The following is a 19218-nucleotide window of genomic DNA, read 5'->3' on the forward strand; positions in this document are numbered from 1 at the left end:
GTTGAAATAACTGGGGTTTAAGTCCTTAAATATTAGATGTTTCATCTATAGCAAAATGTCCATATTAACTAAAATTACTTTTTTCTTCCTACTTTTTTTGTTGTTGACTATACAATTATCACTAATTATCCTATATTACATGATCAGATAAAAGACATAACAAACAGCATACATGAGGTAGTGTCAAATTAGAATATTGGAAATCAGGTCAGGAAATGGATCTATTTGTTATCAATAATTAAAATGCATCTTTAAAAAATATATGTATTTTAAAAATGATTTCAGAGAGGAAGGAAGAAGGAGAGAGAGATAGAAACATCAATGGTGAGAGAGAAACATTGATCAGCTGCCTCCTATATGTCCCGACTGGGGATCAAGCCCACAACCTGGGCATGTACCCTGACTGAAAATCGAACAGTGACCTCCTGGTTCATAGGTCGATGCTCAACCACTGAGCCATGCCAGCTGGGCAAAAATGTATCTTGTATTGAGTAGTATTTGAAGTATTCTTTGACTTAGAGCACATTTTCAAATAATTGCTTTTGTATGAATTGAAGGTGTACTTTATAATAAGTGCTTAAAAGATAAAAGAGAAATGCAATCATTTAGTCATATATTCATTCACTACATTGTTTTCCATGTGTCAAACACTGTACTTGGCATTTTGTATACATATATACAGTAGAGATGGTTCCATCTGAGGAGTAAATATTAAGTAAATAAAAGATTATGCAATCATAATGTTAAATAGTAAGAGACAACAATACTGTGATAAAAAGTATAGTAGAAAAGTATGGTTTGACAGGGTAGTCAGAGACAGGCCTCTGTGTGGATGACAGATAGGTGACTGAAGGGACAGCAAAGAATCGGAGGTGTTCAGGGATAGTTGGAGTATAATCACTGGGAGAGAGTGCTGGCAGGGAGATGGCAAAGAGAGGTGGGAGTCAAATGGGGCATGGCTTTATGGACTGGGAAGAAGTTTAGATGTAATGTGAAGTAGGTTGGGTAGGCAATATTTAAGCAGAGGAATAACATAACCTGATTTATCACCTAAACACAGTGCATCTTTATATATTTACATATGTTGTTTCTTAGTTTTTTATTATAAAAGTAATTATGTTTTCATCCAGTATAATTTAGAAAGTTAAAAAACCTGTAAAGTATATAAAAGATTAACCCATCACCCAAAACATACCACTTAAATTTTTTTAAACATATATTCTTCTAGTTTTCCCCCCTGGTATTTATTTTATCTTATATTAAATTATATTTAGAAAATCTGTTTATGGTATAAGAATTTTCCCATTACCAGAATCTTCATAACACCATTCTAAAGATTAAAATATTTTGTCACTTTTACACATCAACACTTTCTTAACCAGTCCTCATTTTTTGGAGATCTAGATTATTTCAAATATTTCATATTATTTACATCTCTCTGATGATTTAGTGACCTTGGGTGTTTTCATATCTGTTGGCCTTGGTTGGTTGGAGCATCTTCCTGTCCATAAGTATGTCCTCTCTGGAGAAGTGTCTATTCAGGTCCTTTGTATTCAATGGAATAAAATCAGTCTCTTCGATAAATAGTGCTGGGAAAATTAGAGGCACATGTGAAAAAATAAAAGCAGACCACCAACTTACACTTTACACAAGAATGAATTAAAAATAGATAAAAGAGTTAAATGTAAATCATGAAACCATAAAAATCTGAGAAAACATAGGCAGTAAAATCTCAGACAATATTTTTGCCAATAATGTCTTTGAGGGCAAGGGAAACTCAGGAAAAGATAAACAAATGGGACTACATCAGGCTAAAAAGCTTCTTCACAGCAAAGGAAACCATCCTTTTAGTAGTGTCCCGGTGCACGAAATTCATGCACATTAAAAGAGGATTAATTATAGGAAATAACTTAATATTGCTATTTGCCCTTTCTCTGTAATAAAAGTGTCAGAGATGAAAGAAAATTACTAAAATTTATATGAAAACCTTTCTCTTGTCAGAGTCTGGGGCTCACCATGGGACCTAGAGTCAAGTCCCTGCCCACCCACATGCACCTCAAAATCGAATGAGACCCAGACCCGGCCACCCCCCCCCCCCCCCAATTGGGCTAGATCCAAACCTGGCCAGTCCCACCCTTGTCAAGCCCTGCCAGGGGCAGGGGGCATAGCCTCAAGTCTCCTGGCCCTGTGCCAGGCTGGGGGGCATGCCTGAGGTCTCCTGGCCTGGCATTGTGGTGGGGGTGCGGCCTGAGGTCCCCCAGCCTGATGCCAGGGTGGGGGGCCTGGCCTGAATTCCCTTTTCAAGCCCTACCAGGTGTGGGGGGGTAGGGTGTAGTCTCAGGTCCCTGATGATTACTCCGTAAAGCTCCTTATGGGAACTTGGCCTCAGCTGTGGATGCCGCCATCTTTGTGATACAGTGATGGTCAATTAGCATATTCCCTCATTATTAGATAGGATGGTTTGAAAAGAGAGCTCACTATATGGGAGAACATATTTAGCAGTGATAACATCTGATAAGGGATTAATTCCCCAAATATATTAAGAACTTGCACAGTTCAACATTAGGAAGACAGACAATCCAATTAAAAAATAGGCAAAGGACCTGAATAGACACCTTGCCAAAGCTCCATTATTTTTTTAGTGGAAGTGGGGGAGAGTGAGGGGAGACAGAGAAAGAGAGAGAGCGGGAGAGAGAGCAAGAGAGATCCATGTGAGAGAGACACATAGATTGGTTGCCTCTCATGCACCCCTACCAGGACTGGGGAACCTTGACTGGAATTTGTATGTGCCCTTGACTGGAATTTGAATCTGAGACCACTTGGACTATGGGACAATACTCTAAACACTGAGCAACCAACCAAGGCATAAACTCCATTATTTTTAAAGTAATAAGATAGTATGGAATTAATGTGCTTCATAATGGTGATTGGTTTTAATAACTATAGCAATTATTTATTAATTATTTTTGTTTTATATACTTGTTCCATGTTAATATTATATATTCCAGAAGAATATATATTTATTCCAGGAATGGTAATAACTCACTCCTTTAAGTGTATGAATTTGATTTAATATTGGAACTCTTTGAATTTTAAACCCTCTACTTTATCAACTCATCCTAACATACATATAAGCTTTGTAACCTTGGGAGCTCTGTGTAAGGTTTACTGTTGCCTGCTTTTCAGTTTTACATGTATCTTATAGTGTTTTATACCCATGTTACAGAGGAAAGATATGAAAACTGAGTCTGGTAGAATAAAGCTTTTGCATGTTTCAGAGACCTGCTATTCTTTACGGTGTTCTATGTGGTGTAAATAGAATAAGAATCTAGGTAATTATTAAAGTGCTCTAGTAAGTATTTTTGGAAAATGATAGGTTGGCTAAAGTAAATATGCAGATTTGTTTTTTGTCTCTCAATCTTGAGCTTTTTTCTCAAAAGGCAATCCAAATTAGGAGAAGAAATCATTTTAGTTTCAGGTTACTTAGTGAAAAACATATATATTGGTTTTTGTTTTGTTTTGTTGGTTTGGTACTTGCAGGAGAGCAATTTTCTAAGCATTTTTGTTTATGTCTGGAAATGGTGATCTAAGAGTTCTTGTATAAAAACAGCTGCCTTAATTTCAGAAAAATTGAAAGAGATTACTTGGCTGTAGAGGATGACTGATGGATGGCAGTATCCTTACTTAGGAATGCTAGAAATCTATCCTCTGATTTATTGCACGAGATCCTAGATGAAATGAGAACTAATGATGTTAACTATCAAAAAATACATGCTTGTCTGGTCTTGATCAAAAGAGCTTTGCTTTTAATTTCCAAGTTAAGATTTATTATTATTAATAAAAATTTTAGTATTCTAGGATTTTTAAATCAAAATGTGTACTCTGCCTCCCAGTTAGTCTGTGAATATTATCATGATTCTGAAAGGATCTTTTCCAACCTTGACTGGTCCATAGAATTTAAAAACTACGTAATATTTACTGTGGGTGACTGAAGATTCTTAATCTAGTTAATTTTAAGAATCATTATAGTGACCTAACTGGTTTGACTCATCGGTTAAAGAGTCTTGGCTGAGGTGGTGGCAGCTTGCCCGGGGTGGGGATGGCTAGGGGGAGGGGATTGTGGGTCAATTGGGGGAAAAGGAGACATATGTAAAACTTTAAACGATAAAAGAAAAGAGTCTCGGGTTTGATTCCAGGGCAAAGGTACGTACTTGGGTTGTAGGTTCAGTCCCTGGCCCTTATCTGGGTGCGTGAAGGAGGCAACCAATTGATGTGTCTCACAGGGATGTTTCTCTCCTTCTCTCTCTCTCCCATTCCTCTTTCCCCCCTCTCTCTAAAAACTAATGGGAAAATATCCTCAAGTGAGGATTAACAACAGCAAAAGAATCATTATATTAAAATCATTTTTAAGTTTATTACAATCTATAAAAGGAAATACATGCATATGATCCTTCACTCTGTGCTTAAAATTTAAGCCAGATGTAAATAACTTCATATAGTTAAAATTAAAAGACTATATCAGGTTATGCATATCTATAATAATATAAGCATAATATACCAATTAAACCAGATAGCCGAACCACCTTCTGGACGTTTTCCATATGTCCTTCTGGACGTTTTCCATATGTCCTTCTGGACGACCTTCTGGATGAAGCCAGGGCTGTGAGGGCCAAGCCCCTTGTATGAATTTCATGCATCCAGCCTTTAGTATGCATATAAGTTCTTTGGTTAATCCCTTCCCACCCATCCACCCACTCTTGCCTTCCCTTTGAGATTCCACAGTCTTTTCCATGCTTTTATGTCTCTGGCTCTGTTTTGTTCATCAGTTTATTTTGCTCATTAGGTTCCACATATGAGTGAGATCATGTGATACTTGTCTTTCTCTGACTGGCTTATTTTGCTTAGCATAATACTCTCCAGGTCCCTCCATGCTGTCTCAAAGGACAATGGACACAGACAATAGGGTGCTGAAAGCCTGGGGCAGGGTGTGGGAATGGGCTGGAAGGGGTCAATGGGGAAAGAAGGAGATATATGCAATACTTTCAACAATAAATATTTTACAAATAAATAAATAAAACATATACTTAATAACTGAATACCGGTATATACTTATATACTTAATAATTAAATATAATAAAATACATTTAATATTAAAAATTATTTTGAATTTCAAAACAGAGATTATCAATATTGGCTTTAAATTAATCCCATCTAAATACTGTATTATTTCAAGTTATTGTATATAAATTCATATATATGCATAATTCAAAGGTGAATCCTATCATATTATTTACAGTGTCATGGACAGTTTTTATAGCCTAAGTTATTTAGTATATGCTAATGCAATTAAGATATATTTTGGAGTTTTGGACTTATTTATGAAAGAGATGAAGAAGTAATTGAAATTAAAACCATAATATTGGGCAATCGGAAATATTTTACTGAGGTGAATGAATCAATTGGGAATAAATTTTATAATGATTTATTTATAATCTATATTTTGATGTTATTCAGTCATACATAACTAAATTTAGATTAAATTGAAGAATTGATTTTGAAACTTAATTTTTAGCTAGTGGATCCTAGTTTCACTCATACTAATTTGGTGCAGTGTGGGATAGGGATTCTGAATATTAAAAATCCTGAATAAACAAAGGAGACAAGTTGAAGATTAAATCAAAGAGAGACTTTTATGAGATCTGGTAATTTTCTGAATTGTTTTACTTGTAGTGAATCAAGGTTTTGCATTGTTTCTTCCATGAATCAAAGGTTTCATTGAAATTCAAAATTGATCATAAAAATGGTGATGAAGTTCCTGGGTTTAGATGTAGTTTAGAGTGTAAGTAATATAATAATATATTTAAATTATGAATCAGTATGACTGTTCTATCTTGGTTTGTATACAGTATGGTTTGCACACTTATTATAGTTCATATTTTCTATAGTATAGCCTATTTGTACTCACGCACATACATATCGCTATTTTATCTTTAAATATGTATGTATATTTATATATAAGCATATCTTTTTTAAATATACACACACACACATATATATATGTAATACCTGAAATTTCTGTGAAATACTCTTGTGTTTGCACTTCTTTTTCACTATAAATGTACTATTCTGCATTTATTTTTGTGTCATTACATATATCCATGCCTTATCATTTAATAGCTGGCTGAATGGTGTTCCCATAAAAAATTACCATAATTTGACTGTGGATATTGAAGTTACTCACATATTTTTGTTACTGTAAAGCTACAGATGAGCATCTTTGTGCTTATATAATATCTAAGGTATTATTATAGGATTCCAAGAACTAAAATAGCTGGATCAATGAGTATGTACATTTAAAATTTTGTAGTTAATTCCCAAGTGGCCTTTACCAATTCCCATTTCTTTTAGCAGAACTTGAGTGTGCTTCATCCTTCAGAACTTTATCAGTAATAGAATTTCATTCATTTAAACTTGTGCTAATCTGTCATTGAAAAAGGTTACCATGGGAAGGAAAACGTGTCATGAGAAACAATAGTGGCTAGAAGGTGGTTTAACCTTCTTATTGTTTAACCTTGAGGTGTTTTTTTTTTAACTGCTAGTGAAGGCCAGTTCTATTTATTTTGTGATTTGTTTATTAATATTCTTGGTCCATTTTTCTGTTTGGTTATATATATATGTTTTTCTTAGTAATTTTTAGAAGGTCTTCCTTTGTTGTGAATATTATCTTTATTATGTATTTTCTTTTTTTACAAAATATATTTTATTGATATTTTACAGAGAGGAGGAAGGGAGAGAGAAAGCTAGAAACATCGATGGGAGAGAAACATTGACCAGCTGCCTCTTGCACGCCCCCTACCGGGGATGTGCCCGCAACCAATGTACATGCCCTTAACCGGAATCGAACCTGGGACCTTTCAGTCCACAGACTGACGCTCTACCACTGAGCCAAACCTGTTTTGGCTATTATGTATTTTCTAATATTTTCTCCTAGTTTACCTTTTGCCTTTATTTTTTTTTATGTTATCTTTTTATCATCTAGAAGTTCTAAGCTTTTTATTGTCAAAGCTGTCTATAATTACCTTTATGGTTTCAGTATTTTATGTCATTAAGAACATAAAGTTGGAGAACAAACCTTAGAAAAACTACAAATTATTAATTACTGATTCTTCTGGACTGAGGTTACCATTAAATCTCATTTGTGTATCTGTGCCAATTGAGAATAAGACACACGAGTCATCAGATAGGAGACCAATTATTAACTTGAATTTGTACTGGGGAGAAAAATGGAAAACAACAGCTGGAAAAATAAAAGAAACAAAACACAATCTTGATAAAAATCAAATTCTTCTGCTTTCTCTGTTCCTGAACTGGACTGGAGAAAAACATGCAACCCGGATGAGTGGATTCCCTTTGAATTCATGGCCAGGAGCACAGATTGGTGCTGAATATTGTAAAGCAGTAGGATGTGTCACTATTTCACACATTCCGTAGTTTCTTCATGGCTAATTTGAATCAGGGGTGTGCAGAGAAGTTAGATGGATAGAAAGAAGTACACATGTACATAAATAGATATTTATTAAATATTTTAATATGGTTTGAATTGGGCTTGAAAGGATCATTGGCAAATCAGAGGACAGCGAGGGAGTCTACGATAAGCTGAAAAATAAAATAAATGCCCTGTTATATAATTTTACTTCCAGTTACCACCTGTTCTTTGTGCTCAATGGATATATGTATTACTTCTGTGTGCTGTCTGAACTCCACATTGCATTGTTACTACTTCTACCTTAAAAAGTCAAGAGTGTTTTTAAAGAGACTTAAAGAGGTCTATGTGTGTAAAATAGCAACTGTATACATATCTATATATCTATATCTACCTATAGATATATAGATATAATATTTTTAAGATGTTCTCTTTATATACCAACGTATTTACTCTTTCTAGTACCCTTCATTCCTTTTCCAGAATGGAGCTTCTATGTGGTATAATTTTCTTTCAACCTAGCACTTTCCTAATCATTTCTAGTAGTGCAAGTCTTTGGAGACTGATTGTTTTGTTTTTATTTTGTGTTAATTTTTTCTTTTTGGGCACCAGAACCAACGATCACCAGCTGCCCTAATACCAAAAATTATGCTTCCCAAATCTCTTGATGTGGATTCTGCATGTAGAGCAATCAAGCTGCTCTACCTGTGCCACTCACAACAGAAGCCCCCCCCCCCCCTTTTTTTTTGTCTTAAAGAATACTTTCAATGGATATAGAAATCTAGGTTGTCTTTTCTTCTTTCAGCACTTTAAAAATATCATTCCGTTACCTTCTAGCCACTATTGTTTTTCATGACACATTATCCTTCCCATGGTAACCTTATATGTATTGTCTTTTTTTCTTGGGGTGATTTAAAATATTTTCCTTTTGATTTTTTGCAGTTTGATCGTTATGTGTATAGATCTGGTATTTCTTTTATTTATTATTGGGGTTTGCTAAGCTTTTTTGATCTGTCAGTTGATACTATTCTTCAGTTTTGAAAAGAATTTTTGAAATAATTCTTCACCTCTGATATTATATTTTAAAAATACTAATATTTCCACTTGGCGCTTTTTACTATTTTTTAATCTGTCTGCTGCAATTACCCTTCAGCTCATGCATGTTTTCACTGTGTTCTGAAAGGACCATACTTGTTTTAGGTCCCTGTTTGGTAATTCTGGTATCTGCACACCCCCTACCTTTGGGACTAGCGCTTGTGACTGTTCTTGCTTTTGTTAATGAGTCATTTCTTCTCGTGGTTCTGTGTGTTTCATCATTTTTGAAAATTGAATGGCAAACATTATGTGTAAAAGGAATAAGAGAATTTAGTTAAATAAGTTTATGCCCTCCCAAAAGACAAGCCTCTTTCTGTCATGTTAATGGAGTGCTTGCATTGGTTCTGGGCTTTGCTTTCTGCCCTGTAGTTGAGCTGTGTCCAGTTCTTGCTGTACTTATGTTTACTGCAGAGTTTGTTTTGTTTGAGAGCAGGATCAGAATATTTCTTTGGTATGGTTTGCGATTTCCCCTCAGTTCTCCTGACCTACCCCACAGACTTCAGCAAGCCATGTTCACCTGTTCTTACATGGGACCTCTTTTAGTGCCTCTTCTCTTCTCCTAGTCATAGATTGCCTGCTTGATGCCCACCGAAAAGTTCAGAGTGCCTGTGGGATTTCTTTTAGCTCTTTGCCCTCAGACTTTATTAAGCTCCACAGACCACATCTTGGTGGGACCTTTCTCATCTTTAGTCTCGTCCCACCCATCAGTCTTAAGAGTGTTTGCTGGAGGCTTGTTGAAAAGTGATGGCTGGCGGGTGGATTCCCTCTGTCTAGGATTCTCAGAGGTCCGAAACTGTCATGCCAGCCCCCAACATTTAAATATTTGTTAAAAGTTCAGTTGTTTTCTTCTTGTCAACTTTCTCTTCCTGCTGCTGTACCAAGAATGAAAGCTATTTATTCGCTTTCTCTTATACGGGGCCTTTCACTTTTACAGTTTTTGTTCATTAGTTTTCTTTGGAACTGCTGTCTGATGAATGTTGAAAAGCTTTGATAGGTTGTATGGGTGATTGTTATTGTTATGATAGAATAGAGTTCTCTTATGATTCTCTGTGGTCTAAGGGAAGGGAAATTAATTGTTAGTAAGCAACATGACCATACGCACATACCTAAAATTCTTGTTTCATTTACATTAAATTTGACAATTACCTTGGATAAAGTTGCTAGTAATCAGTAGCTCAACCTGCTCTGTCACTTCCTAGACTGTGATTACTCATCTTGACTTTATTACCCACCTTTGTTTATGAAGTATTGATCCTTCCTTTTTTGTTTACTGAACTGTTTAGCCAGAATTCTTGAAATTATTCTTAGAAGTAAGATTAGCAACTGCTTTCTTAAGAGCTATACAAATCTAAAAAAGTTCTTACTTTGCTGTAGTAGCATAATAGAAAAATAGTAAGTTTTAAACTTAGATGTATATTATTGTCTGTGTTTTTTATGTCTCATTCATTTGTTCAAGATAAATGCCAGGTACTTTTTACCATTTATTAGTTGCATATTATAAGACAGTATCATTGGTTGTTAAGGTTTCTGTAGCTGACAAGAAGAATGTATGTGTAATTTTAATGCTCTGCAAACTTTGGTCTCTGTCCCTTAGTTTAGTTCTCATTTTTTTGCTTCTAGGATGTAACTAAAAATGGCTATGGTGCCTTGGTTTAACTAATTGGTGAGGCCTGAGTGGAATGTGGATAAGTGAACCATTTTGGCAGTGAGCAGAGAAGTAAAGCACACTTTTCTCATTAGTTGTCTCCCAGGCTAAAATTAAACAGAAGTAATATATTGCCAAATTTCAGTGATTTATGGGGATCTGTTCTGAGTCAACTCAGTATCAGACTAATTGTCTGCACACTTATATATTAGAGCTTTTGTGTTATTTTTAATGGCTGTGTCTTGTAAATTGAGTATAATATGAAAATATCTCTTTAGATTTAACAGAACATTACCTCTAAATATAATTTCAACTAAGTTAATGTTAAACTAATAGATGATTCTGTTTTATCACCTATATAACATTCATGAAGTTCAAGCTTGGCTGAGTCATTTGGGCATTTTTTGGTATAATGTAATCATATAACTTATATGCACATTTGCTGGTGAAGTATTTTAAGTGTTCATTATAATAAAGTAAATGAGACTTTCAAGATTAAATTTTTTTGTGAAAATATTTTCACATTTGTTTTTCTTCTCCTTTCTCTAACATTTTAATTGAAAAGATGTGCAAATAATATTTTGAGAACATTTTTAAAAATTTACTCGGCACATTTAATTTCTGGCATATCTGAAAAGACTTTTAAAACAACTTGTCTAATATGGAGAATGTCTGTAATTTCTTCATTTACCTTTGTCTTTAGCAGCTTGACTACTTTTAAATACAGTAGGTCCTCGGGTTACATGGGAGATCCCTTCCTACTGCGCGATGAAATGTGACTTTCGCAGTAAGTCGGGACCCACCTACGTAAGCACCTAAGTCACTCACATGGAGCACGTACACAGCAGTAATGAAGTGAAACAGTAAAAAAATAAAATTAAAATAAAAAATTAAAAGAAAGATAACAATTCCTAACCTTTACTTGTGGTAAATAAATTAAAAAACAAACACCAAAAAACCCCCATAAAGCACATATGTACATACGTTGAAATGACGGAACATTTTTTTTTTTTTTATAAATAAATGGGAGATGGCGACCATGAAAGACTTACGTGAAGTCTGATGCAACCTGAAGACTGTCTTTATATATTGATTTGTTTGTACAGGATTTTTTAGTTTTCAGATTTGGATGTGAATTCTTTTTTTTTTTTTTTCTTTTTAATATTTTTTATTGATTTTTTACAGAGAGGAAGGGAGAGAGATAGAGAGCTAGAAACGGCGATGAGAGAGAAACATCGACCAGCAGCCTCTTGCACACCCCCTACAGGGGATGTGCCCGCAACCAATGTACATGCCCTTGACCGGAATCGAACCTGGAACCTTTCAGTCTGCAGACCGACTCTCTACCACTGAGCCAAACCGGTTTCAGCTGGATGTGAATTCTTTTTCTCACCTAATAATATTTTTTTGAGAAAATGAGTTGTTGTAAAACAAAGACAGTATTCAAAAGAACTCTCGCTGCATACCATAATACTGTGTGTTTTGTTTTTTTTTTACTACATGGGGATGACAGCCTCAGGTGTAGTTAAGTGGCTAGAATTGTTTGAACACTGGATATCACTTTGGGAAAGTCCTGTTTCATTTCCCCTTGACATAAAATAGAATTTTTAAACCTTGTTATGTATACTGCTGATATTTGAGAAATAGAAGAATTTAGGTCCTCATGAAGAATTTGCATTCAATTACAGAAAAAAGTATATTAAATTGTATTTTTCAATTGACTTCATCTCTGGGTCCCCTTTTGCAATCACCTTGCAATTTGCTTCTCCCATCATTTTTTCCCGACATGTATTTGAGTGAACCGTTACTTATCGGCACGTGCATTGGCACATGGGTGGCGGACTTGCTTGTGTTGTCTCAGCATGCTGTTCAGGAATCTGTACTGATTCTGGGCCCTTGGAGAAGTATCACTGTAAAGTGGAACAGGAGTATACATGGCAAATTTTGAAATTTTCATATTCTGTGCAAAGCTTTGAAAAGGGGTAATTTCTCTTTTGCTCCCTGTCCTCCATCCTATTTCCTGCTCCGTGTGCTTAATTTCTCATAGGACTCAGTATTGATACTAACTTACTAACACTGATTGTTCAAATAATCTGCAATATTTTAGAACAAATGGGCTTTTCCCAGCTAATCTGAGAACCTACCTACTATTTATTCTGACTTTTTTTTTTTTTTTTTCCAGCCTCTACCTTGTGGCAGGTACTTTTCTAGATGCTGGAGGTAAAGTTCAGGGCAAAACTGACAAATACGTCTTCTTTCTTATTTTATACATCCTTGTGGAGCTAATATTTTTATAAAAAAATATGTAGAAATGCAAAACCTCATTTTATAAATCTATATAGCTAGTACATAAATCAAAAAATGCAATATTCTGCCTTAAGTTCTATCGGAGTAATTTTTATCAGCGAGGGATAAAAATGTTTAGTTGGTAGGATTGAATTACAACTTGTTGCACCTCAGCCTGTGTGTTACGTCAGAATGCTAGCCTGCATTTCATCCGGGCAGCTCCCTCTCTCCGCTTCTGAAGAGTTAAAGCTGTAATTTACAATGATTTATGAAGTGATCACGATTATGCTTCCTTTCACATCCCGAATTAGTTTTGTAAGATAAACAAAAAAAGGAGATAATATTCCATTCTCATGGCCAATATAGAAATTAGTGTTTGCCTAAAAATATTGTGCTTATTTTTTTTTTATTAAATTATTATCTGTGTACGTATTTTGACATTGCTCCTCCCTCCCATGCCTACCCTCCCTCCCCAGAGTTTTGTGTCCATTGGTTGTACTTATATGCATGTATATAAGTACATAAAGTATATAAAGACAAAGGCACTTTTTAAAATTTAGTAACTGGTTTTGTTTTTTTCTGCAATTCACATATGACAGCTGCGAACCCAACACTTAGATTTTTTCTCTTCTGAATTTCCCCCTCACTGCCCTCCCAGATTTCTGTCAAAAGAGCATATGCAGTCTGATGGGTGGGGACACGCAGGGCCTCAAAGACCCTGGCTCTCCAGCACTGGGACCTGGGCCTCCCCTCAGACTGCACACACGTCTGTCTGCGCTGGGGTTCTGCCCGGGTCCCATCACCCTGAGGTGTCCCTAGGCCAGGAATGCCAAACAGGTTCCGTGTCTGTGCCAACTCTGAACACACATAGCGGGCTGCCGGGAGCCCAGGGGTGACGCTCTGGAGGCAGGCAGTGTCTGGGTGCCATTACAGAGAACACAGTGCTAGACTGGCAATGCCTTCCATGGCAATGCCCACTTGACTTGTCCGGAGTGGGATACTGGGTGAACAGGCTGCATGCCAGCCACCAGCTCAGCTCAGAAAGGGGCAAGGCCTTCATCCCATCCTTGCCTTGGCGGCTTTTCTCTCTGGCCAGGTGGCTGCACTTGCAGCCTCTCCTCCCCTCAGGGCAGTTTCCTCCAGGCAGAGCTAGCGGCTGTCATCATGAGTTAGATGCGCCTGGAGTGTACAGACACTCACATGGCACTCACACAGAAGTAACCTTAGCCTCCGGGGGAATTCTCATTAATTTCCAGTCCAAATGGAGAAGGTTCATCTTCAGTGCTACTGAGAACATAGAATAAAAGCATGGCCTTACTCTAACCAAGTTCCAGAATGAGGGCGCCCTCCTGAGAAGCACTGGCTCCACAGAAGGTACAAGGAGTGGTGGTGGTAAACAATGTTTCTAGAAAATACCAAAAACACCAAACAAAACCCAAACTTGGCCTTTCGTTTCCCTCAGTGTACTCCATACCGAGCCGAAGAGGGCGGCAGGGGGTGGAGGTTGGGTGGGGGCTGCGGGCTTCGTCCTGCTGACTCGGGGGATGTCACAGTGCTCCCTGAGTGCCTCCGGTGTCTGGTGAATGCCCCCCTCTTTGCCTGTGGGTTCTGGAGGCTTTCCTTCAGAGTCACTTCCATCTGCTGCCTCCTCTGCGCCTTCTCACAGTCTGCCTGGGCCAGGCCACGCCACTTCTCCGTCTGTTCTTTTTGCTCCTTCCCCTGGTCACCAGCCGTTTCACAGTGTCTTTGTCCTTTCTCTCTTTCCTCTCGGTCACGCCAAGCTCTGCTCTGCCTCTCAGCTTCTAGGGCCCCTTTTGGACCTGCTCTTAGGCTGCCAGGGCGCCTGTCCAAGACAAATGCACTTTTAATGAGATGATTCACATTCCATAAAATTCCTTGATGCACATAATGTAGTGATTCTTAGCATACAGGGTGGGGCAAAAGTAGGTTTACAATTGTGAGTACACGAAGCTCAGAGTTTATGCTTGTATTATTTATTAATTACTGTATTATTTTTCCACACAAACAACTGTAATTCTACTTTTGCCCCACCCTGTTTTTGCCAGGTTGTATAACAATCACCATTTGCTAGTAGTCATTCCAGAACATTTTCATTACTCCTAGAAAAACCATGTATCTGTTAGCAGTCATTTCTCCTTCCTTACCCTTGGTTCTGACATCCACTAATCTTTTTTTGTCTGTAAGGATTTGCCAGTTCTGGCCATTTCATATAACGGGGATCATACAGTATGTGATTTTCTGTGACTGGCTTCTTTCATGGTTTTTTAAGGTTTTTCTGTATTTGAGCATGCACCATTCATTTTTATAGATAAATACTTTTCCATTGTATGTCTATGCCACATTTTGTTTATCCATTCAACAATTCATGGACACTTGTGGTTCCCATTTTTTTAAAACTATTATGTATAATGCTGCTATGAGTATTTATGTACACATTTTTGCATGGACATGCAATTTCAGTTCTCTTTGTATATATCTAGGAATAGAATTGTTGTGTCATATGGTAACTGCTTTTGGAGAAAATGTCACTATGTTTTTCTAAGTATTTGTACCATTTTTACTTTTCCTCCAGCAATGTCTGAGAGTTTGTCACCACTTCCTATTTGTCTTTTAAATCATATTTATCCTAATCAGTGTGAAGTGATGTCAAGCTTATTATTTTTTATGAGGAATTATAACAATTTTTACATCTTGCTTTTTAGGTGCCGTACTGCTTTGTAGTGTACAAGGACTAGCAGTTAATATTGATCCAGTCTTATACACCTGGCTCATTTATCAGCCACAGAAACAAACCAGTAGGCATATGCAGCAGGTGAGAAATTTTTATAATTTTCTCAATGAATAAATATTTTTCCTATTATTTATTAGAGTTATATATTTATTCTATTCATTTCATTTATGGACGTGGCATAATTCTTCTGTCTCCCATTCTACCCCTTTTAAGCATTTCTGTACTTTAAAGTAGAGTTTCATTGACAATTAAATGTTTTTTCTTGTACAATTGCTTGTAAAGCAAATACATGACAGAGGCTAGTTTAGGTAGGTCATCCTATTTTACTGTCCTGTTTTTCCTCATAGATTCAGAGAGCATCATTGATTGGCTACTTCCTGCACGCCCAACACTGGGAATCGAGCCCACAACCTGGGCATATTTCCTTGTCCGGAATGGAACCTGGGACCTTTCAGTCCACAGGCCAACGCTCTTTCCATTGAGCCAAACCGGACAGGGCTCTTATTCATAACTTGATTGATTATATAATACTAGAGGTCTGGTGTACGAATCCGTGCACCAGTGGGGTCCCTCGGCCTGGCCCAGATTGCAAGAGGGTACAGGCTAGGCTGAGGGACCCCACCAGTGCACTATCGGCTCTGGGGAGAGACAGGGGAGGTTGGCCAGTCGGGGAGGAACCACTGGAGAGAGTTCCAAAGTGTGTCCGGTCCATCTTGTTCAGTACCTATTGGCCGGACCCAACAGCAAGCTAAGCTACTGATTGGAGCATCTGCCCCCTGGTGGTCAATGCATGCCCTAGCAATGGTTGATAGGCTTTAGCATATCATTAGCATATTATACTTTGGTTGAACAGCCGACTGGTTGACTGGACATTTAGTATATTAGGCTTTTATTATATAGGATAGCTCTGTAACATACCTATGCTGTCATTGAAATATTTATTCATATTCTAGATAATATTAAGTCCTATGAGTTGGGTCTGTAGAAAGGTGGTTGTGGTGGTGTTGAGGGTAATGTTAGACTCCATGGATAATGTTAGACTCACCGTTTGATACAGCTGTATTTCAGTTATCATCTGTTGTTTCCCAAGCTGCAATTTCCTTCTCAGTTTGTGGCTAGAACCCAACATTTGATTATTGTTTTCCACCCAGTTCGACATCTATCTTTGATCCTGTAGCATACATAAAAATACCTATGCTTTTTTTTTTTTTTTTTTTTTTTTTTTTTTGCCAAAAATCTGACAAGATTGTATTGGGCGTCATCTATGGTAACATCAGACTTTATTTCAGTGAATAAAGATGAAACAGCTGCTTTATTGTTCAGCTCAGCACTCATGCATTCAATATAGGATCATAATGTTTTCCAGCTTTCTCTAACTGTAGATATTTTTCTATGCTTTCTAAATATGCTGTGGATATCACATTGTCAGACTAAATAGACTTTCAGCAATTCTCAGAAAATACTGGATTGTCCATCTTAAAATTTACCTCCTCAGTTTATAGAAATTTGTCTGTAAAATATCATTTTTAAAAATAGTTTTTTAATTTTCTACTAACATTAGTTTTCTTTTCTTCTTGTATTTTTATAATTATTGAATTTATTGGGATGATCTAACATTAATTTTCAAAGCTACTTTTAATTTTGAATTGCTCTTACTTTGTTATCTTAATACATTTTACTAAAACTTATAATTGTTTTCAAGATTTCCCACAGGATTGTAATTCATAAATTTTCAAAATATATGTTTTATTGATTTTTAGAGAGGAAGGGAGATGGAAAGAGAGAAAGAAACATAATGATGAGAGAGAATTACTGATTGGCCTCCTGCATGCCCCTCACTGGGGATAGAGCTGCAGCTCAGACATATGCCCTGACCAAGAATTGAATTGTGACCTCCTGGTTCATAGGTTGATGATGCTCAACCACTGAGCCACAGCGGCTGGGCGTAATTTACAATATCATTCAGTGTGTGTGTGTGTGTGTGTGTGTGTGTATGGGGGGGGAGAGGGGAGACATGAATAGAGAGGGCAACAGAAATTGGTTGTTGGATTAACTAATTGACTTAAAGTATAAATCTCAGCCAAAGTTGTAAAGGCCTTTCCTCAGTAATGCCTTGTTAAACTTTCATTGCTTATGAATTAGTACGTAATTGTAATTCAGTTTTTCATTTGCCTCTCTCCAGCAGCCTGTGATTGCTGTTCCTCTTGTTATGCCAATTAGCAGAAGGAAAGAGGATGAGGCATCTGTTGGAAGTGCGCCCTTGGCAAAGCAGCAGTCATATCAGGCCTCGGAGTATGCCAGCAGCCCCATAAAAACAAAAACAGTAACAGGTATGCTTCAAGAAGGCTAAAGGTTCTGTTATCTTACCCAGCCTCTAAAGTAGCAAATTATCAAATTATCTGGGTCACCATTTCATGAATGTTGACCAGAGAGACATGAGACTCCTGGACTGGAGACCAAGGACTTTATTATTTACAGAATTAGCAGTAACCTGAGTTAACATTTTCTCGTGTCCCTCTCCTAAGCCCATTTTCCACAAGTGTAATACTTATATACATTACAGGAGAAAAGCCCTCAATTTAGGGAACATATGTGTAGAGAATCATGCCTGCTATGTTTTCTAGAAGGAGGCACTATATTAACCTTGCAAGACTGTAAGTAAACTTGTCCAGTGTTCAGAAAGAAGATAATATTTCTGTCTTCTGAGGCTGTATGCTGTTCAAATATCCTTGAAAACACAATTGGGATCAAAGACACACACTCTCTCTACTTTTGAGACATGTGAAAAACACAAGAGACCCTGCTGAATTGTCTCCCAATAGCATGTTCCTTCTTAATGTTAATTCTTGCAAATTACAGTGCATCTCAATCTTCTTTCCTCCCCCTCCTCTTACTTGTTGAGCTAGACTGTCCATGCAAATATAAAACATAAATTTTCTTTCATAAAACATTTTCTTTTATATTTCCTTCATTGTGAAAAAAACAACAACAACAAATAAATCCCACAGTACTTTGATTTAATTTTAATTGGTATATTTATCTTTAACTTCTAATGTTGATGTGATGGTCCATTCTCTCTTCAGGTGATTTTTTCTTAGATATTCTATTCAGCTTTATTTCATACTGGAGGCCAGTGCATGAAAATTCATGCACTTGGCGGGGGTGGGGAGGTGGGGAATCCTTCTCTCTAGCTTGTGCCCTCTCGCAGTCCAGGACCCCTCGGGGAATGTCCACCTGCTGGCTTAGGCCCGCTCCCCAGGGAGTGGGCCTAAGTTGCAGTCGGACATCCTTAGTGCTGTTGAAATGGCAGGAGAGGCTCCTGCCACCACTGCTGTGCTCCCAGTCATCAGCATGGCTTGTGGCTGAGTGAACCGCCCCTTGTGGGAGCACACTGACCACCAGGGGGCAGCTCCTGCATTGAGCGTCTACCTCTTGGTGGTCAGTACACATCACAGCAACCAGTCATTGCCAGTTGTTCCGCCATTAGGGTCAATTTGCATATTATCCTTTCATTCTATAGGATATTTCCAATCATATTGTAAAACGTTTTATATTTTCAAGAAATCAAAACCCACTATTAAATGTAATAGGCAAGACTGTTGTAAATGACATTGAGGGTAGACATATTACTAAGACGTAATGTCTGCCTTTGAGAAATTTAAAATATGATTGTGTACATAAGGAAGTTCAAATGATCATTTGTGGTTTAGAGAAGTTAGTATTTTCTTCATAGTTGACAGCAACAATAAATATGCTAATATACATTTTTGTGGAGTTTTATACATAACTATTATTATTTTGTGCTCTATTACTTTCCTAAAATATGATGTTATGTTTAGTTTATGGAATTTTTAGTTTTTCACCTCTTAGTATCTACAAGCTTTTACATTGTTGAGATTTACTTTATCAATTGATAAAAATGCTGATGTTTATTTTTTTTTGTATCATAGGAAGATT

General features: G+C 36.9%; 1 protein-coding gene across 6 annotated transcripts in view; it reads left to right on the forward strand.

The window, feature by feature from the left end:
• VPS13B (vacuolar protein sorting 13 homolog B) overlaps positions 1-19218 on the forward strand; it is a 522947-nt gene that overhangs the window by 168629 nt on the left and 335100 nt on the right. For 5 of the 6 annotated variants that reach the window (XR_014793185.1, XM_084864486.1, XM_084864483.1 and 2 more), the window contains 2 exons: positions 15233-15342; positions 17444-17591. Coding sequence is in view for 5 of the 6 variants with exons in the window: in XM_084864486.1 (XP_084720612.1) it covers positions 15233-15342; positions 17444-17591 (258 nt within the window). In the remaining variant the exon portion in view is untranslated. The remainder of the gene's footprint in view (positions 1-15232; positions 15343-17443; positions 17592-19218) is intronic. The other variant, XM_084864484.1, reaches the window with a different exon arrangement.

Source organism: Pipistrellus hanaki (assembly GCF_964339955.1).
Source record: "Pipistrellus hanaki genome assembly, chromosome: 17".
NCBI lineage: Eukaryota > Metazoa > Chordata > Mammalia > Chiroptera > Vespertilionidae > Pipistrellus > Pipistrellus hanaki.